We start from the raw sequence: 22296 nt of genomic DNA, 5'->3' as shown, positions 1-22296 counted from the left end.
ATGCATGGGTGAAAATATCAGTTGCCACCCATTCTCTTTCCTCCCTAAATAGAAGCTGCACCACTCATCTACACATTACTGTTTTGCTACCACATCAGCTACATATACCATCTGACTTTCTCTTAAGGGCTCAGTAGTGTGTACCAACTTATGGCCCTTTTCTGTGCTACTCTCCACATGGTTGTGGAAAAGTGTTGGAACTGCAAGCCATACAGGCTTTTTTCAAAAGAGGGTGTGGGAAGAGGGGAAATGGAGGAACACATGGAAGCTCTTCAGCATAGGAGAATAGAGTATAATGAGTAGGAGTTGACTATAGCTAAAAAGCCATGTAAGATGCAAAAGTATCAGAGGACAGGATCTCAGACATACAGACTCAGTCTTATTATTAATTAATAATATTTTATCAAAAATACATTTCAGTAAATTAATGGGTGGCATAATTGGAAGGAAAAAAAATGTCTGTGTTCACTGAGGGCTATACAGGACCACAAGAAGTCTCCAACCTGGCACTTCTTAGCATTCCTATGTGGAAACTATGCAAGAGAATTATTAGCACCATAAAAAGTCTCCTGGGAAGGAGATTCCTCAACTTTCCTCAGTGCTCAAGTTTCAGTGTTTCATTCTTTAAATGTTTCCTCTAAGGCAAATCTAAAGCCTATTTATTGAAATTTAATATGAATTTTTCTCAGAACATAGAGTTTATGAGATAACTTTTGACAACCAATTCTTTTTCTTTTTTATGCTGAAGGGGGAAAGGAAGCCAAGTGAAATCTAAAATTCCTGTCTAAGTCAGTAGTTTCAGCCTTCTCGACTAACTCTTCCCTCTAATTTCTAACTGCTACCAAAAAAGAAAGAAATGCACTGGCTTGTGTTATACTCTCTCCCCTTCCATAAGTGGATCGATGAGAGGAAGATCTGAAATAAGGGGTCTAAATAACATGAATGACAAAGAGTGAGTTGGAGTTGTAAAACTCCTTAATAAGGTTATTATGACATGTAGTCCTTCATTCTAAGTGGATGTATTAGTCATATCTCATAGTCATCACAAATACAATTCCATAGCGTATCCCTTTAAGAATTTTAGTCCCTTTGTAATAACAAGTGTCAAACTTGGTGCCATAACACATTGAGCTCACATGTATGATAAAGTAAATATCAGTCAGCTTAACTCGCCCTACAACTGCTGAGGCAGGATTTTGCACAGTAAGTTTCGAGTTTGTTTTGCATCTTTTGGTGCCCATGATATTAAAAGAGATACACACTCCTCTTATTGTTGGCATCCCTCATGACAGATAGCTCTAGAAAGTTTTTTGCTTACTTTAGGGAATACTGTGGAACATTAAATGATTTATCCAGGGCAAACAAAAGTAGAGATTTGTCTATTACTTAACTCACCTATCAATACTGGTCAAACAAACACTGACTGATCAAATTGCCACTTTACTTAGAAAAAAAATCCTGACTACTAATATTTACATAGCTTTTTAAGCTTTACTAGCAAGCCCTTCTTACAGCAGGCTTGTGAGGTAGAAAGTTCAAATATTATTATCACCACTTTACATATAAGGAAGCTGAACCTGAGAGTGCTTAAATGAATTGTCCCTAATCACTTAGCATCAGGGCCAGTAACGGACCCACATCTCCTGACTATAAGACCAGTGCTATTTTCACCCACCACCCTGCCTGGCTTTAACTTATGTTGCTCTTCTGTAGCTGGCCACAGTATTCTGGAAATACTTAGATATTGTCTTTTAAATGTAAAAGTGTGAGCCCAAAGTGAGTCTCAGTTAACAGATCCAATATGCAGTAAAACACCTAGTGTATATTTTAAAGGAGTCGCAAAATAATGTTTTCACATCCAAGCTGTGAGATAAACTGAATGCTTTTATTTTTTTCTTTGGAAAATGTTTAATTTTTCAGAAAATATTTTTATAACTCAGATAATGAAGATACACTTAATTTATTGTTCTTATTGTTAAGATATTTGTATTATTTTATTAATATGTAACTTTTCCTCCACTGAGTAATATTAGGTAAATCTATCAGTTCTTAATATTTTCAGGGACAACTTCTTATTAAGGTTTTTCATTTTTCCTCATCAGTTGTGATCATGTGCGCCAATAGCAATACCGTCCGGAACATCATGTTAGCTGCTCACCGGCAAGGAATGACCAAGGGGGACTATGCTTTCTTCAATATTGAACTCTTCAACAGCTCTTCATATGGTAATTCTGTTTTTTGTTCACCTTTTTTGAGCAGTATGTTGAATTTTTCTTTGTAATTGTGATTTTAATATAGTCACTTTGTGGTTTTTAAGGCTATAACTATATTCCAGAATTTATTTGGTCCTTCTTTTTACTTTGTTTTCTTGGGGTTGATATCATAAATTTTTGAATAGTTTAAAGACTCTTGGGATCTTGTTACTTTCACCTTTGGTACATCTCAAGACAATTGGAACACTATTTGTGATGAGAAGATAGGCAAAAAAAGAGATGTATTCTAGGTGGGCAATGCAAAGATATATGGAGAGGCTAAATTAATTTCGACCAAAGTCACTGTATGAGTCTTTAAAGAGACAGTTTTGAAAGTTTCTGCCTTGAGTGAAAAAAAAGATGTAACCATGAATGTAGCATTTTAAGTTTCCATTTGCAAAAAATTCAATGTGAGCAAAAAGATAAAATAGAATGTAGGTGTTAAGCATTTTAAAACTGATCCCCCAAAAGTTCATAGAATCCTTAAAGGAAGGGGAAAAGGTGCTAGAAATGATCTAGAAATTAATAGAACAATATAGCTTGTGGGATTTACAGGTAAAAGGGCCCATGATTTCCAGCCTTCTCCCAGTTTGATGCATGAACTAGGTTCAGAGAGATTAAAGGATATCTGGACACACAGTGATACAGTTATCCCTTCCACATATCGATTTTCCTCATCACAGTTTTGATATATCACAGGTCAGCAAAAAAAATTAAATGGGAATTTTGGGGGAGTTTTGTGGAAGCTGCAGATGACACAGAAACTCAGAAATACATTTTCGTGTATATATATACGTATATATACACACATATATACACATACATATACATACATATATAAACATATATATACACACATACATATACATACATATATAAACATACATACAGGCACACACATATGTGTGTATATATGTACACATATATACGCACACGCACATATATAGTATTGTATAATATAGCCTGTGACCAAATACTTAACTCAAATTTTACAATACAGTACTGGAAGCACCCTGTAAAAGAAAAAGAAAAAATTCAGACTTCTTCTCTGGTATGAAGAAAGGGCCAAACAATTTTATGTGGATTTTTCAGATCATAGGGCGCTGCACCCCTAACACTTGTAATGTGAAAGGGATAATTTTAGAGGTGAGAGTTAAACAGATCCTCTCATTCCAAATCCAGTGCCTTTGGCCCTCCAAGCTGAAGGAGGAACCCTAGTGGGTCATCCCATTCTGTGTCCTCAAATGCTACAGCTTGGTTTCTTAAAATGCAATGCTTCTAGAATTTAGTAGATGATTTTTGAAGAGTTCTGAAAAATTCATCACCCTGTGGTCAGCTTGATGATGAGTCTTTCTGAATTTTCCTTGGCCGTTCCCCAGACAACAGGCATGCAGTCTGCCAAATTGCCTGTCATTGGATGCTTCCAATTTGATAGAACATGATAGGGAATCAGAATAGAACTTTAGTGAGTGTATTATGAAAATATTGTTAGTAATAGATTAAAAAAATTGGAGGCATATGGAAGGTACCATGTTTTACCAATCTAGAAATTCAATACACAATTTCTATTTTGCAGACTGTAAAGCCTGTAGCTCAAGTAATTTTTTTGTAGTACCTTCCTAATTATTTTTCATTTGGGCTCTTTTTCTTCAATTTATCATTTTAATTTTCAAAATTGTTGGCTCAGTTATTAAAATATTGTCATTTTTTTTGCAAAAAGCTTTTTGCTCTTATCATGATCAGTCTCTTATGTTTAAGTTGATCATAACATTTAATTATCTAAAAGGGAGATTATTTTACATGTAATTTAGCCTGAAGACTGAATTTTGCTTCTAGACGTCTGAACCAAGAAATTCGAATTTTTTATAATCCTTCCTTTTCCCTTGTTTTCTTGGGGTTGATATACTAAATTTTTTGAATAGTTTAAAGACTCTTGGGATCTTGTCATTCACCTTTAGTACATCCCAAGACAATTGGAACACTGTGATTAGAAGATAGGCAAAAACAAGGTGGGCAATGCAAAAGTATATGGAGAGGCTAAATTAATTTAGATCAAAATCACTGTAAGAGTCTTTAAAGGGACAGTTCTGAAAGTTTCTGCTTGAGTGGAAAAAAATATGTAGCCATGAAATAGGTATAATCATTTTCTCTATCAGTAAAAGAACCTCTGTAAATTAATATTTATTTGAAATTGATTTTTTTTCTAATGTTAGGGGCATAGCCAATGGTCATCATTACTAGTCATTAGGTAGGTTATAGGACTATAGAATCTAGAACTTAATCAATCAGCCAGCATTTTTAAGCACCTACTATATGTCAGGCACTGTGCTATACACAAGGAATACAAAGACAACAGTGAAACAGTCCTTGACCTCAAGGATCATGCTTTCTATAAAGGGTGATAACATATACACATAAGGGTTTCTAAAAAAAAAATACAAGGTGATTTGAAGACAAGGGAGGACACTACCAGTTGGAAGTGATCAAGAAAGGTTTCATGTCAAAAGTTATGAACTGAGTCTTAAAAGAAATTAAGGATTTTTTTTATTAAGCACCAGTCAAGCATTTATTAAGCATCTATTAAGTGTTGGGCACTGTGCTAAGTACTAAGGATACAAAGAAAGTCAAAAGACAGTTCCTGCTTTCAAGGAGTTCACAGTCTAAAAAGAGAGAAATCCTAGTACTAGCTATACTCTCTTCCCTTCCTTCTCTTTTTTTCCTCCCACTTAATAGTGTTTTATTTTTTCTAATTACATGTAAAGAGAGTTTTCAGCATTTACTTTTATAAGATTTTGAGTTTCAAATTTTTTTCTCCTTCCTTCCCTTTCCTCTTTCCTTCCCAAGACAGCAAGCAATCTGATATAGGTTATACATGTACATCATATTAAACATATTAAAAATATTTCCATATTAAGTCATGTTGTGAAAGAAGAATAGGAACAAAATGGAAAAACCACAAGAAAGAAAGAACAAAAAAACTGAAAATAGTATACTTCGATCTGCATTCAGACTCTATAGCTCTTTCTCTGGATGTGGATAGCATTTTCCATCATGACTTTTTAGAATTGTCTTAGAATCATTGTATTGATGAGAAGAGTTAAGTCTATCATAGTTGATCCTTGCACAGTATTGTTGTTACTGTGTACAATGTTCTCCTTGTTCTGCTTATTTTACCCCAGCATCAGTTCATGTAAGTCTTTCTATGTTTTTTCTGAAATCTGCCTACTCATCATTTCTTATAGCACAATAGTATTCCATTACATTCATATACTACAACTTGTTCAGCTGTTCCCCAATTGATGGCATCCTCTCAATTTCCAGTTCTTTGCCACCACAAGGAGAGATGCTATAAATATTTTTGTGTATGTGGGTCCTTTCCCTTTTTTATGTTCTCTTTGGAATACAGACCTAGTAGTGGTATTACTGGGTCAAAGGGTATGCATAATTTGATAGCCCTTTGGGCATAGTTCCAAATTGTTCTCCAGAATGGTTGGATTAGTTCAGTACTCCACCAGCAATGCATTTATGTTCCAGTTTCCCCACATCTTCTCCAGCATTTATCATTTTCCTATTTGTCATTTTAGCCACTCTAATAGGTGTGAGGTGATACCTCAGAGTTGTTTTAATGTGCATTTCTCTTAATCATTAGTGATTTAGAGTATTTTCATATGACTGTAGATAGCTTTAACTTCTTCATCTGAAAACTGTCTGTTCTATCCTTTGACCATGTATCAATTGGAAACTGACTTGTATTCTTATAAATTTGACTCAGTTCTCTATATATGTTAGAAATGAAGCTTATCAGAAACATTGGCTGTAAAAAATTGTTTCTCTCAGCTTTCTGCTTCCTCCTAAATCTTAGTTGCATTGGTTTTTTTGTGCAAAAACTTTTAAATTTAATGTAATCTATATTATCCATTTTGCATAAGGTTCTCTATCTCTTTGTTGTTCTAATTCTTCCCTTACCCATAGATCTGACAGATAAACTTAATAAGTATATTTGTTCTGTGAAGTGTGGATTCAGTTTAAGTGCTGAACTGAGGATCTAGAGGGCTACATGTGACCTCGAGGCCACAGGTTCCTCACCACTGTCCTAACCCATTCCACTGATCCACCATTCTATTTCTTAGCCAGTACCAAATAGTTTTGATGATTAATGCTTTATAATATAGTTTTAGAGCTGGTGTGTCTAGTCCATCTTCCTTTGCATTTTTCATTAATTCCCTCATATTCTTGACCTTTTGTTCTTCCAGATGAATTTTTTAATTATTTTTTTCTAGCTCTGTAAAATAAATTGGTAGTTTGATTGGTATGGTACTGAAGAAGTAAATTAATTTAGGTAGAATTGTCATTCTTATTATATTAGCTTGGCTACCATGAGCAATTGATATTTTTCTAGTTGTTTAGATCTGACTTTATTTGTGTGAAAAGTGTTTTTGTAATTGTGTTCATATAGTTCCTGAGTTTTTCTTGGCAAGTAGAATCCCAAATATTTTATATTGTCTACAGTTATTTTAAATGGACTTTCTCTTTCTATCTCTTGCTCCTGGGTTTTGTTGGTAATACATAGAAATAATGATGATTTACATGGGTTTATTTTATATCCTGCAACTTTGCTAAAGTTGTTAATTGTTTCAAGTAGTTTTTAGTTGATTCTGTAGGATTCTTTAAGTATACCATCTTATACCATCTTATCATCTACAAAGAGTGATAGGTTTGTTTCCCCCATTGCCTATTCTAATTCCCTCAATTTCTTTTTCTTCTCTCATTGTTAAAGCTAACATTTCTAATACAATATTGAATGATAGTGGTGGACATCCTTTTCACCCTGATCCTATCCTCATTACATATAATGCTTGCTGATGGCTTTAAAGAAACTACTTATCATATTAAACAAAACTCCATTTATTCCTATGCTCTCTAGTGTTTTTAATAGGAGTGGGTGCTGTATTTTGGCAAAACCTTTTTCTTTTTTCTTTTGCAGGGGGGAAGGCAGGGCAATTGGGGTTAAGTGACTTGCCCTAGGTCACACAGCTAGTAAGTGTGTCAGGTGTCTGAGGCTGGATTTAAACTCAGGTCCTCCTGACTCCAGGGCTGGTGCTGTACTCACTGTGTCACCTAGCTGCCCTGCAAAAGATTTTTCTACATCTATTGAGATAATCATATTGATTTCTGTTAGTTTTGTTATCAATATGGTCAATTATGCTGATAGTTTTCCTAACATTGAACCAGCCCAACATTCCTCGCATAAATCCCAACTTGTCATAGTATATTATCCTCATGATAAATTGTTGTAATCTCTTTGCTTATATTTATGTCATAAATAGAATTTGGTAGGACTTCTTCGCCTATTTTTCCAAATAGTTTACATAGTATTGGAATTAATTGTTTTTTAAATGTTTTGTAGAAATTACTTGTAAATCCATCTGGCCCTGGAGATTTTTTTCTTTGAGAGTTCATTGATGGCTTGTTCAATTTCTTTTTCTAAAATGGGATTAAGTATTTTGTTTCCTCTTCTGTTAATATGGGCAATTTATATTTTTGCAAATATTCATCCATTTCACTTAGATCATCACACTTTTTGGCATACTGTTGGGCAAAATAGCTCCAAATTATTGCTTTAATCTCCTCTTCATTAGTGGTGAATTTACTCTTTTCATTTTTGATACTGGTAATTTGGTTTTCTTCTTTCTTATTTTAATCAAATGAACCAAAGTTTTGTCCATTTTATTGTTTTTTTCATAAAACCAGCTCTTAGTTTTATTTATTAGTTCAATAGTTTTCCTACTTTCAGTTTTATTAATCTCTCCTTTGATTTTCAGAATTTCTAATTTGGTATTTAACTGGGAATTTAAAATTTATTCTTTTTCTAGCTCTTTTAGTTGCATGCCCAATTTATTGATGATCTCCTTCTCTATTTTATTCATGTAAGCACTTAGAGATATAAAATTTTCCCTAAGTACTACTTTGGCTGCATCCCCCAAATTTTGATATGTTGTCTCATTATTGTCATTCTCTTTGATGAAATTATAGGTTATTTTTATGATTTGTTGTTTGACCCACTCATTTTTTAGGATTAGATTATTGAGTTTCCAATTACTTCCAATTAGTCCATCTTTCCATGGCCCTTTGTTACACATAACTTTTATTGCATCATGATCTGAAAAGATTCATTTAATATTTCTGCCTTTCTGCATTGGATTGTGAGGTTTTTGTGGCCTAATACATGGTCATATTTTGTAGATGTAGGTGTCATATACCACTGAGAAAAAGGTATATTCCTTTCTATTCCCAATCAGTTTTTTTCAGAGGTGTATCATATCTAATTTTTCTAAAATTCTATTCACCACCTTAACTTCCTTTTTATTTTGTGGTTAGATTTATCTACTTCTGAGTGGGGGTTGAGGTCCCCCACTAGTATAATTTTGATGTCTGTTTCTTCCTGTAACTCACTTAACTTCTCCTCTAAGAATCTGGATGCTATGCCACTTGTTGCATATATGTTTAGTATTGATATTACTTCATTGTCTATGCTGCCTTTTAGCAAGATGTAATTTCCTGCCATATCCCTTTTAATTAGATCTCTTTTCCTTTGCTTTATCTGAGATCAGGATTGCTACTCCTGCTTTCTTTTTTAACTTCAGCTGAAGCATAATATATTCTGCTCCAACTTTTTACCTTAACTATTTGTGTATTTCTCCACTTCAAATGTGTTTCTTGTAAACATCATATTGCAGGATTCTGGATTTTAATCCACTCTGCTATCTGCTTCTGTTTTGTGGGAGAGTTCATCCCATTCACATTCACAATTATGATGACTCTCTATTTCCCTCCATCCTATTTTCCTGTTTATACTTTTCTCTCTCCTTTCACCTTGTCCCTTTTTTTTTTTTTGCTCCTGACCACTGCCTCCCTCAATCTGCCCTCCCTTTGTCAACCCCTGTCCCTTTGCTTTCCCCTTTTCCCTCCTACTTCCCTATAGGGTAAGATAAACTTCTATACCCTACTGAGTGTGTGTGTTATTCCCTCTTTGAGCTGAATCTGATGAGATTAAGGTTCAAACAAGGCTCACCCCTCAAGCCTCACTTTTCCCCTCTACTGTAATAGGTCTTTTGTGCTTCTTTGTGTGATGTAATTTACCCTATTCTGCCTCCCCTTTCCTCTTTCCAAGTACAATCCTTTTATTCACACCTTAATTTTTTTTAATCATTATATCAAAGTCAACTTATACCCACACCCTCTGTCTATGTATATCCTTTCTAACTGCCCTAATAAAGATACAGTTCTCAAGAGTTACTAGTACCAACTTCCCATGTAGGGATGTAAACAGTTTAACCTTATTGAATAACATTGTTTTGTTCTTTCCTCCTTACCTTTTTATGTTTCTCTTGATTTTATTATTTGATGATCAGATTTTCTATTCAGCCCTGGTCTTTTTGTCAGGAAAGTTTGAAAGTCCCCTATTTCATTGAATATCCTTCTTTTCCCCTTAAAGATTGTGTTCAGTTTTGTTGGTTGTAATCCAAAGTGCTTTGCCTTCCAGAATATTATATTCTAAGCCCTCCAGTGTTTTAATGTAGAAGCTGCTAAGTCCTGTGTAGTCCTAACTGTGGCCCCTTGATATTTGAATTGTTTCTTTCTGGCTACTTGCAGCATTTTCTCCTTGACCTGGGAATTCTGGAATTTGGCTACAATATTCCTGGGAGTTTTTATTTTGGGATCTCTTTCAGGAGGTGATTGGTAGATTCTTTCAATGACTATTTCACCCTCTGATTCTTGGATATCAGAACAGCTTTCCTTATTGATTTCTTGAAAGATACTGTCCAGACTCTTTTTTTGATCATGGCTTTCAGGTAGTCCATTTATTCTTGAATTATTTCTCCTGGATCTATTTTCCAGGTCAGTTGTTTTTCCACTGAGGTATTTTACATTTTCTTCTATTTTTTCATTCTTTTGATTTTGTTTCACTCATTCTTGATGTCTTATAGAGTCATGTAACAACAATGTGACTTGCAGCTACTGTGGAGGTGTAAGGCCAAGAACACCAGCACACAGGTGGGCTACTAGAACACGTTGTTTGATCTGCTTTTCTAAAGGAAAGCAACTTTAAGGGGTTAACAATCTTACTTTAATTAAACCTACATATATCATTCACTTAGTTCAGGGGAAAAAGTCAGCACCCTGAACTTCAGAGCAAATAGAAATAGAAATTACAAACAGAGAAAATAACATAAATCAACAGACAGGCTTCTAACTGTCTGACCATAGCAATACATACATAGTTACCAGAAAGAGAGAGAGAAGCACCAACATCTGGGTTTTCAAAGCTGGGGCGGGGGTGGGGGTGGGGAGGGGGGCTACTTAACAGAGTCTCATCTGGTCAAATCACACGAACACTCTTCCAATGAGTGAGCCCCAAAGCAAAATGCTAACCTTAGAGTATATATACTGTTTCCAATCAAGGACTCTTGATTCAACCAAAGACTCTTGGTTCAAACAAAGGCAAGATTCAAACAAAGGCACTTGATTATCTTAGTGCTGAGAAGCATTCCAAAAGAAAAAACAGCAAAAAGTCCCACTTAGCTTGCCATTACAAGTCATTAGCTTCCACTTGCCAAACTCTAATTTTTAAGGAATTATTTTCTTCAGTTAGCTTTTGTACTTCCTTTTCCATTTGGCCAACTGTATGTTTTTAAAGAATTGTTTTCTTCAGTCAATTTTTGTCCTTCCTTTTCCAAACTGTTGATTCTTTCTTGTATACCTCTCATTTCTTTTCCCAAGTTTTCTTTTACCTCTCTTATTTGACTTTTAAAATATCTTATGGGCTCTTCTAAGAAGGCTATTTGGGTTTGAGACCAATTCATATTCCCCTTTGAGGCTTCACATGTAGGCATTTTGACAATGTTGTCCTCTTCTCAGTTTGTGTTTTGATTTTCCCTGTCACCATATGATCAAGGCTCTTTTTTGTTTCTTGTTCATTTTTTAGCCTATTTTGTGCCTTTTAAAGTTGAGCTCTGCTTCTGAGGCACAGGGGACACCATTCCAAGTTTTTCGTGCTGGGAGCCAGGGGCCTGGGCACTGACTTTGTGGCCTGGGGCCTCAGGTGCTGATGGCTTGCTTGCTGCACTGAGGTGGCCTGGCCTAGTTGTGCCTGTTGTTACCTGGGTTCTGGGCTGGCAATTTGCCTTCTGTGCTGGGGCTAGAGGTCTCACAGCTGGCCTCCTGTGCCACTGGCTTGCTGACCTTGATCTAATGTTATTTCTGAGGGAAACTGAGGAGAGCTCAGGCAACTTCCTGGATTCTCTCTGCCATCTTGACTCCATGGAAATTAGGGATTTTGAGAGACAGAGGTGAGAAGAAAGTACATTTCCAAAATGGAGGATAGCTACTACAAAGGTGTGGAGAATGCTTTGTATGAGCATTGGTAGGAAAGACAATTTGATTGGGTCATGAAGTAAGTTCATGAAAGAAAGCAATATAAGATTAGAAAGGTAAGTTGGGGTCGGATTGTGTGGCATCTTAAATGCCAAACAGAGGAGTTAATATTTACTCTTAAAAGGGGAGCCCTCAGAGTTTAAGTAGCAGCATGACATGATCATAACTTTCTTTAAGAAAATGCCTTTGGTAGCTATGTGGAAGATGAAGTAGAGTGCAGACACCTGAGGCAGAAAGACCAATTAGAAAGCTTGATTCTTTTGTGAAGGCAAACTAGGCCATCTCTTGCCTCAATACCTAGCCTTTAAATACTGAATGGGCATTCCCTTAGACCAACTGAGACCTGGAAAGTAACTTAGGTTATAAAGGCCATGTTCTGGTCTCTCTGCATCCGGTGTCATCTCTAGTTGTCTTGACCTCTATCTTGCCACTGGACTCCTATGTCTTTGGAGGAGAGAGTGAGGCTGATGACTTTCCACAGCCCTGCCTCACTTAAATTCAGTTCATTTGCAAGTAAAGACATCACCCTCTTGATGTCATTGGTCCTCTTCAAAAATGAAGGACAAGACCAAGAGATAGAGAACATTATTAAATGCAAAATGGATAATTTTAATTACATTAAATTGAAAAGTTTTTGCACAAACAAAGCCAATGCAACCAAGGTTAGGAGGGAAGCAGAAAATTGGGAAAAAAAATTTTGCAACCAGTGTCTCTGATAAAGGTCTTATTTCTAAAATATATAGAGAACTGAGTCAAATTTATAAGATAACGGTCATTCCTCAGTTGATAAGTGGTCAAAGGATATGAATAGGCAGTTTTCAGAGGAAGAGGTTAAAGCTTTCTATAGTCATATTGTAGCAACAATCTGCTAGCAGCTGCTATGAAGGCATAAGACCCACCAACAACCAGCACACAGAAAGCTGCCAACACAGGTTCTTTGATCTGCTTTTCTAAGGAAAGCAACTTCAGGGGTTAACAATCTCAGTTTAATCAAACATACATATATCATTCACTTAGTTCAGTGGGAAAAGATCAGCCCCCTGAACTTCAAGGCAAATACAAACAGAAATTACAAACATCAACAGACAGACCTTGTCTGTTTCAAATTACAATACATAGTTACCAGAGAAGAACTAATGGGTCTGGGTTACAAAGCTGGGGGGCAGTTATGGCTTGCCCAGAGTCTCAATGACTCCTTCCATGAGTGTGCCCCAAAAGTCAAATGGCAAGCTCCCCTCAATTATATCCTGTTCAGAGCCCTGAGGGTTCTGACCTCACCCAGGCTTGGTGTGTGAAAGTTCCCCATCCCCAGTATCACATCATATACAAGTCAATGACTCGTGATTGTCTTAATGCTGAGAAATAGCTGAGGAATATTCCAAGACAGAGACAGCAAAAGGTTTCCCACCAATTCAAACAAAGGGGAGACTTGATAGTCTTAGCATCCCAACTGGGAAAAGTCTCATTGCCATAACATATATGAAAAAAAATGCTCTAAATCACTATTGATTAGAGAAATGCAAATCAAAACAACTCTTATGTACCATATCACACCTAGATTGGCTAATGTGACAAATCAGGAAAATTATAAATGCTGGAGATATGGGAAAATTGGAACACTAAGTCATTGTTGGTGGAGTTGTGAACTGATCCAACTATTCTGGAGAACAATTTGGAACTATGCCCAAAGGGCTGTCAAATTGTGGTGCCTTTGACCCAACAATACCACTTCTAGGGTTGTATCCCAAAGAGATCATAAAAACGGGAAAGGGACCCACATGTACAAAAATATTTATAGCAGCTTTTTTTGTGGTGGCCAAGAACTGGAAATTGAGGGATGCCCATTAATTGGGAAATGGCTGAAAAAGTTGTGGTATATGAATGCAATGGAATAATATTGTGCTATAAGAAATGATGAGCAGGAGGACTTCAGAAAAACCTGGAAAGACTTATATGAACTGATGCTCAGTAAAGTGAGCAGAACCAGGAGAACATTGTACACAGTAACAGACACATTGTGCAATGACTGACTTTGATAGACTTAGCTCTTCTCAGCAATGCAAGGACCTAAAACAACTCCAGAAGACTCATGATGGAAAATGCCATTCACATCCAGAAAAAGAAATATGGAGTTTGAATGCAGATCAAAGAATACTATTTGCTCTCTTTTTTTGTTTTGTTTTGCTTTTTTCTTTCTCATGGTTTCTCCTATTCATTCTATATAACACAACTAATGTGAAAATATGTTTAATAAGAATGTATATGTAGAGCCAATATCTGATGGTGCCATCTTGGGGAGGGGTGAGGGGAGGAAGGTGAAAAAAATTTAAAACTTCTGGAAGTGAATGTTGAAAATAAATAAATTAATTAAAAAAAGAATGAAGGACAAACAACAGTATTATAATAGTCCAAGTAAGAAACAACGAAGGCTTGAACTAGGGTGATGGTTGTGTGGAAGGATAGAAGGAGGGAAATGTGATAGATGCAGATGTTATAGAGGTAAATTCAACAAGATTCAGTAGTTGACTAGATATGTTGGGTAAGAGTGAAGATTTGAACATAATACCAAAGTTGTTAAACTGGATGGTTGGAAGGATGATGGTGGTATTAATTAAAATAGGAAAACTCAGAATAGGAATGTGTCTTGGGGGAGGGGGTGGATAATGAGGCCTCTCTTGGACATTTTGAATTTGTGCTATATATGAAACACTCAGTTGGAAATATCCATTGGGCAATTGGTAAAGTGAGTGACGCTCAAGGACTCAGGCAGTCATCTGCATAGACCAGTGGGATCTGATGAGGTCCCCAAGTGGGAAAGTAAAGAGAGAGGAAAAGGGGACCCAGGATAGGATTTTGGAGTACCAGTGAAATGGGTGAATCCAGCAAAGAAGACAGAAGGAGTGATTTGACAAGTAATAGGAGAACTAAGAGCGATGCTAAGGAAGCCCAGAGGAGAATATATTCAAAAGAGATTAGTGAACAGTGTCAGATGTGGCAGAGGTCAAGAAACACGAAGACTGGGAAAAGGACATTGGATTTGACAAGTAAGAGATGGCTGATAACTTTGGAGATAGTAATTTCAGTTGAGTATTAAGTGTTTTTTTTGACACAAATAATTTATATAAGGATTATTGTTGTTTTTTTAAAAATTCCTTGATTCAACTAATTTTCTGGTATTTCTGCTTTGGCAAGAGTCATGCATAACATATGTACTTCAGGAAAAATAAAGTGACAAAAATTTAAAAACAATATTTAATGTGGTTTTTAAAAAGATAAAAAATGTGGACTATAGCATTTTTTTTCTTAGAAAAAATAAATCAGAAAAAAAGTGTTATGATCTCTTTTAAGACTCATTCATTTGTTCATTTACATAATTACTTCTGAAAAAGTCTTTTTCCTATGGGTTTGCATATACTTATAAAATACCTGATCAGGAAGGGATCTTGGGAATTTTTCTAACCCAGAATTCACCTACATTGTCCTCTTAGAATATAAATTAAATGAATGTTTGAATGACAGATCCTGTCCTTTGATATTAAGTCCTTTTATAAAGCTATTTTGCTCTCTGGGGACCTTAATGAATATATTTAACTATGATAACTATGGAAATATGCTATATATCAGTAATCTCATGATGAATGTTTGGGAGGGCTGAAAATAGGAAAATATTAGAAATTTGAGCAAAATGTTGATAGGATTTCTGGAACACACAAACCTAGAGCAGAAGCTCTAAAATAAACTATATTTGTAAAGTTACGAATGAAAGCCAATGACGGTTTGGCTTTGACCTTTTCCCAGGGGCTACTTAAACAGCCTCTAACGTTTTCAAGTGGCAAAAGCCACAGGAAAATTCAGCCAGTCTGTGTGAAGGCCCATTAGTGCTCACTGTATTAGGAGCCCACTGTATTCTTCATAACCTGGGACACTTCAGAGCTTTAGTGGCCTCAGAAGTGTGAATCCAGAATTTCTTGGGGCTTGAGAAAATATTCCTGTTCTGGAATGATCCCCCAGGGCTAGCAAAACTCCCACACCAGAGAATTTCTAGGCCAGTAAGTTTGTTTGGAGCAACCTTGGGATTCATATCTATTTGATAGAAGCAGTTCAGAGAGTATGGGCTTATCTTCCAAGTAGGTTGTAACCTTCAAAGTGAAAAGGTGGCAGAGTAGAGAATTCTAGGCCTTCCCTCTGAGATGGCCTCCCTTTACACTGTCAGTGTCTTATAGGTGCAGGGTTCTTTGCCTGTTGCCTCTTCTCCTAGAATGTGAACTCACTGTGGGCAGGAACTTTTTTGCTTATTACCTTTCTTTGTATCCTCAGAATTTAGTGCAGTGCCTGACAAATGTTTGTTGGTTGGCTGCAGTTTGAGAGACTGGGATTCTAATAATATTAGTTCTTCCATTCACTAGCTGTATGAACATACAAGACTCATTTGACCTTGCTGTACTTCAATTTTCTCTTTTTAAAATAAAAGATAATCCTATATGTCTTGAGGCATCTAGGTAGGGCAGTGGATACAGCCTTGGGCCTGGAGCCAGGGACACCTGAGTTCAAATCTGGCTTCTGACAGTTACTAGCTTGTGGCCCTGGGCAAGTCACTGAACCTCTGTTTGCCTCAGTCTCCTCAATGGTAAAATTGGGATAACAATAATACTCACCTTGCAGGGTTGTTGTGAGGATCACATGAATCATATTTGTAAAGCACTTAGCACAGTGCCTGACACATAGGAGGCTCTATAGAAATGCTTATTCTCTTCCCTCTCCTTTCCTCTCTCCTTGCCTAGATCCAATTGCTGTATCAAATGAAATGACTTTTGTGATGAGATTTTGAAGAATATAGATTTTTACAGAAACACATTGTACTGTTATTATATTCTCCTTCCCCTGAGTTCCTCCACACTTTGAGGATAATACTAAGTTATTTTTTCCTACCTTTTACTCTACCAGGGTATTGGGCTACCTAATAATCTGGGCTTTATCAAGCCTAGACCTTTATCCCTAGCTTAGTCTGAGGAACTTCAGATGTGAATCAGATATGAGATGTTCCCCACTGATACTGTTTGCACCCTCCTACTAACCATCCCTCTATTTTCCCAGTGCTCAGTAGGATTGAAATTGAAGGTGACAAAAAATGTTAATGCAGTAGTACTTTTTTTAAAAATGAAACACAAAAATAGTCTAAGTTGTTTTTGAGTATGGTTTGTCAGTCTCCAAAGCTTTAATTCTGCTTTGGGAAAATTTGTTTTCTTTAAATCCAATTAAATTCAGCAAACATTTATTTAGCACCCACTGTGTGAAAGGCGTTATACTGCACACTAAGGCTATAAGGGCAAAGTCGCTGCCTCAAGAAACTTACATTCCCTAGTGAAGATAAAACATGTATACAGTTGTATCCCCTCTTTCTATCTCTGGTAGTTAGAACAGTGCTTGACATATAGTAAGTACTTAACAAATGCTTACTGACCAGCTGACTGATGTCTAAGTAAATACAAGGTGATTTCAGGAAGAAAAGAATATAGACAACTAGATGAATTAGGAAGGGTTTCACCTATGTGGTGATAACTGGGATCAACCTTAAAGAAAGCTATTATCTAAGAGATGGAGCCTAAGGTCATGAGTACAACCAGTCTTGGGGATGTCCTGTGGCAAAGGTCCAGAAGCAGAAGGGTGGCATGCTAAATTAGAGTCACAACATGCAGGTCAGTTTGCTGGAATATAGAGCATCTGAGGTGAGTAATATGACATAAGTCTGGAAAAGTAGGTAAGAGCAAGATTGTGGAGAGCTTTAAAAAGTGCCAGGCTGAGGAGTATTTGTTTTATCCTGAAAGCAGAGGGGAGGCACTGAAAATTTTTGAGCAAAGGCACAAAGTGGTTAGGTCCTCTTTCTTTTTAATACTAATTTGATGTGTGGAAAATACATTGAGAGGGGAAGAACATGGAAGCAGGGGAACTGGCTGGGGAACAAGATATTGCCAAAGTATGATCAAGAGGTGATAAGAGATGGAATTAAAGTGATGTCTGAGTGGAGAGATGTGGAGATAGATGGGATGAAATTTGGCAACTGGTTGCATATAGAGGGTGAGAGAGAGAAGGCTCAAGTATGCAAACTTCAGTTACTAGAAGCAAAGTGGATAAATGAATAAACGAATGAAAACAAGAATTTATTTAATATTTACTACATGCTAAGCACTGTGTGAAGGGCTTCAGATATAAGTAGAAAAGCCAGACAGTCTTTGCTCACAAAACTCATATTCTAATAGTGGAAAACAAGACACATCATAGAGTTTCAGTTACAATTCAAATGGAAAGACCCAGTGAAGGTGCAGCAGCAAAGTGTCTTAAGTGTCAGTTCCAGTGATAAAACTAAATCTGTCTATGATGTTGAACTATTTGACAATGTTGCACACTTTGGTGGTAAGAGCATTCTATTCCAGGCCATCAGCTCTGACTGGAGAAGAAGTGGAGGCAGTAACCCCTGCAAAAGTAGTTATCAGGTTGAATCTTCATTGCTGCTCTCCCCTATTATAGTCATGGGGGCTGGACTGGAAGCAGAAGTGGTATCCTAGGGGAGAGGGAACACTGCTATTCTAGGGGCCCTTGGACTCTGTGTAGTGGACTTTCTCTCCCACAGTCTGAGGGGAAGTGGTGGTATGGTGCTTTAATGCACCTGGCATGTATTCCTTCTTGTCTGTACCTTAGGATGCTTTGCTGCTTTAATTACACTGACTTTCCTGGCCCTTTGGTGGTATTTGGTTGTGGTTGTGGTTGTGATGAGGGACCTGTTATTCATGGCATTTGCTCCCCTTTATAACAACTCCAGAGCCCAGGCTGATTGTCTAGAGTGGAGAGAATGATGCTATTTCTGGGGCTTTGGAGGTTCCTTTCCCTTTAGTAGCATCTGGCCAGCAATTAGCGATGATACAAGTAGGGGCGATTCTTTGAATAGAAATAGGGAAATCTGGGGAAGGGTGGGTTTAGAAGGAAAGATAGTGGGTTCCATTTTTGGTATGTTGAGTTTGAGATACTGATAAGATAATCACTTGGAAGTGTCCAGTAGGTAGTTGATGATGTGGTTCAATAGAGAGATTAGGGGTGGAAATATAGATCTGTGTAAAGAAGATAAAACTGAACTGATAGTAGTTGTTGAAATAACCAAGAAAGAGTGCAATGAGAGAGAAGAAGGCCCAGGATAGAGTCTTGCAGGATATTCATACTCAGTGGTTGAGAGAGAGGAATCCAGCAAACAATACTAGTGGTCAGATACATGGAAGAACCAAGAGAGAACAGTGTCATGGAAACCAAGGGAACAAGAAATATCTGTCAGTCGATAGGCATTTATTAAATGCCTACTTTGTGCCAGGCACATGTGCTAAGCACTGTGGCTGCAATAAAGGCAAGACAGTCTCTGCTTTCAAGGAGCTCATAGTTTAATGGGAGAGAAAACATGTTTTAAAAAAACCCTATATAGAAACAAGATATATGCAGTATAAGTTCGAGATTATCAATAGAAGAAAGGCACTGACATTAAATGGGATTGTGAAAGGCTTCTTGATGAGTTGAAATTTTAGCTAGGACTTGAAGGAAGCAAGGAAGTGGAGAGAAGTTGGGAGAGAATTCCAAACATGGGGAGAAAGCCAGTAAAAGATGCCTGAAGTCCATTAATAAAGTATCTTGTGAGAGGAGGCCAGTGCCATGGGATTGAAAAATAAGTTATAAAATTAGAAAGGCAGGAGGGGGGCAGATGTTGAAAGGTTTTGAACACCAAACAGAGGATTTTGTATTTGATCCTGGGGGTGATAGGGAATCACTACACTTTATTGAACAGGATAGCGACATGGTTACATCTGCACTTTAGGAAGATTAATTTGCTTGGCTGAGTAGAGGATGGATGGTATTGGGGGGACACTTCAGGCAAGAAGACCAACCAGTAGGATGTTACAGTAGTCCAGGTGTGAGGTGATGAGGACAGGGGCCAGGATGGCAGCAGTGTCAGAAAAGAGAAGGAACCACTGGCTAATGAGAAGTTGAATGTAGGAGTAAAGAGAAGAGCAGTGATTGAACAAGCTCCCAACAGAGACAGAAGTGGAAGGGCTTAAGGGCACAAGAAGAGGGATTAACCTTGGAATGGAAGAAAGAAGAAACCAAAAGAAAGGAAGAGTAAATGGGAGATGACATAGAGGGACTTTGGAGTAACAGAGATGAGAGAGATCACAATAGAGAACATCTGATTACTCAATACAGCAGGATGTGAAGTCTTTTGCTGAGGGTGAGGTAGTAGGGAGGGGGTGTTATAAAGAATATGATGAGAGAAGAGAAGGGTTGGAATAGCTACTGTGGAGAATATTCTAGAGAGAGAAAGTGAATTAGGGAAAATTAAAAGTGAAGGCCAAATTGAGATTAGAGATTAGAGAGCATACATTTTTAAGACAGTTGTTTGTAATTTGCTTTAGCAGCATTAAGCAGTATGTTTTATTAAGGATGGAGAAAGCAAGTGACTGGGGTAACTCAAGGCAAGGTGTGAGTGGCAATAGGACAAGATGGGGAAAGGATTGATGGGTAGAGAATAGTAGATAGTTTAACTGGTCAACCCATAGAGTTTAGGTTGTAAATGGAATAAAGCGGGCAAAAGAGTAGATAACTGGAGGTAATTGTGAGAATGAATAATAGTTTTGGGAGGGATGAGACATAGGGAGAGATGGAAACATAGGAAATTATGATTAGAGAGATTTCAGAGATTTAGATCACATAGCGAAGGTGAGAGTGGTGATGAGATCAAGGATATAACCGTTTTTATAGGTGAGTGAGGTGCAGTGAAGGTCTAGGTCTTGGAAATTGAAAAGATTAATGAACTGTCAGGCCAGGGTATTTGAGGGAACATCACAATACACACTCAAGTCCCTGATTGTGAAGGCAGGGTTTGTAGTAGAGAGGCAGACTGGGAGCCAGGTGGTAAATGCTTTGAGAAAGGAAGGAGAATAAACTGAAGGTTGGTGGATGCCTGCAGCAAGGATCTAGATTGGGCTATATAAACAGATGGAGTGAAGAGAGGGTGCTCAGTGATGGCATCAGTAACAAGGAGTAAATATATTCCTCCTCTTCCTCCTCGTCATCTAATGTCTCAAGAAATATGAGAGAAGGTGTTCCCAATGCTAGAGAAAGTGACCGGGGCACAGTTTCTTTCCACTCCCAAATATATTTTTTCTTATTTCTTCAAGGTATTTGCAATTCTCAGACCAAGCTAATTTGCTCTTTGTCCCTATTGATGAATAATTATAAAAATCAATTGGCTAAAAAGAGGTGACAATAAGAAAATAAAAACAAACTTAAACAGTTGTTCAGGAAGCAGTAAATTTTGAACATCTCATCATTGTGGATTAATCAATTTCACACATCAGCTCAACACTTAAGGGTACTGAGATGAGTCAATTTTACCAGTGGATTTTGCTCTGTGTTTTTTTTCAATAAGACAATCCTGTCAGCACCTTGAAATGTTAAATTACTTGACATTATTGTGCTGAGCCTATGGAAATTTCCTGGACTTTGGGGGCTTCCAGATGTAGAATTTGATGTGGTTGTAAAGGAAAGCATCCTCTACCCCTACCAACTCAATTCAATTTAAAAAAAAGCACTAAGTAGCTACTGTGTTCAAGGTATTGTGCTGCAGATTGGGAAATAAGAATGAAAATGAAGAGTTTTTCCCACAAAAAGCTTATAGTTTAATTAATGTAGGAGGTTAATGTATGTATGCATGCATGCATGTTTGATACGAGGGAAAATTTGATAAGGGCAAAGGAAGATGGGGTGTAGATGCATTCTCATATTAAACAAGAGAGCAGAGAGCACTTTCACCTGGAAGGATCAGGAAAGGGTTTATGGAGAAGCTGGCACATAAGTGGAGCCTTGACAGAAGAGAAAAGGTTCAACAACAGGTGGAGATGTAGAGGGAATTCATTCCAAGTATTGGGAATAGCCCACATTACTCTGTGAAGACAAGGACAGTGCAGGATAAGAATGGGGAATATGGCCAGAACATAAAGTGTGTGAAGAGGAGTCAAGTTAAATAAGGCTGAAAAGGTAGGCTGGAACCAGAGTGTAGGGCACCTAAAGTACCAGGGCAAGGAGTTTGTGTTTTATCATAGAGGTGACTCAGAAGGGCCACAGAAAGTTTTTCATTAGGTGACATTATGCTCAGATCTATGCATTAGATAGCTGTGTGAAAGATAAATAAGAGAAGGGAGGAGACCAAAGTTAGGTAGATCCATTAGGAAATCATTACACTAGTCTAGGTGAGATATAATGAGGATCTGAACTCAGGTAGGGGAAATATAAAGAGATTGATAAGAAATATTATGGAAGTCAAACAAATGAGATTTGGCAGTTGATTGGATACAGGGGGTAAGGAATTCAATTAAATTCAACAAATATTTATTTAGTAAGCACTTGCCATGTGCAATGTACAATGATAGACACAGGGCATATCAAGACAAAAAAGCAAAATATACTCTGTCCTCAAGGGCCTTAAATTCTGTGAACCAGCTGAGGGTGGTAGGGGATGTGGATAAAACATGTATACCAATAAAACATGCTTGCATCAGCAGGGTATCTATAATAA

The 22296-nt window shown here is 37.1% G+C and overlaps 1 protein-coding gene across 2 annotated transcripts in view; it reads left to right on the top strand.

Moving 5' to 3' along the window:
* NPR3 (natriuretic peptide receptor 3) overlaps window positions 1-22296 on the top strand; it is an 87310-nt gene that overhangs the window by 5876 nt on the left and 59138 nt on the right. For both annotated transcript variants that reach the window (XM_036740999.1, XM_036740998.1), the window contains exon 2: window positions 2103-2225. In XM_036740999.1, the coding sequence (XP_036596894.1) occupies window positions 2103-2225 (123 nt within the window). The remainder of the gene's footprint in view (window positions 1-2102; window positions 2226-22296) is intronic.

This window comes from Trichosurus vulpecula, chromosome 1, assembly GCF_011100635.1.
Source record: "Trichosurus vulpecula isolate mTriVul1 chromosome 1, mTriVul1.pri, whole genome shotgun sequence".
NCBI lineage: Eukaryota > Metazoa > Chordata > Mammalia > Diprotodontia > Phalangeridae > Trichosurus > Trichosurus vulpecula.
This window is presented reverse-complemented; position numbering and strand designations above follow the sequence as displayed.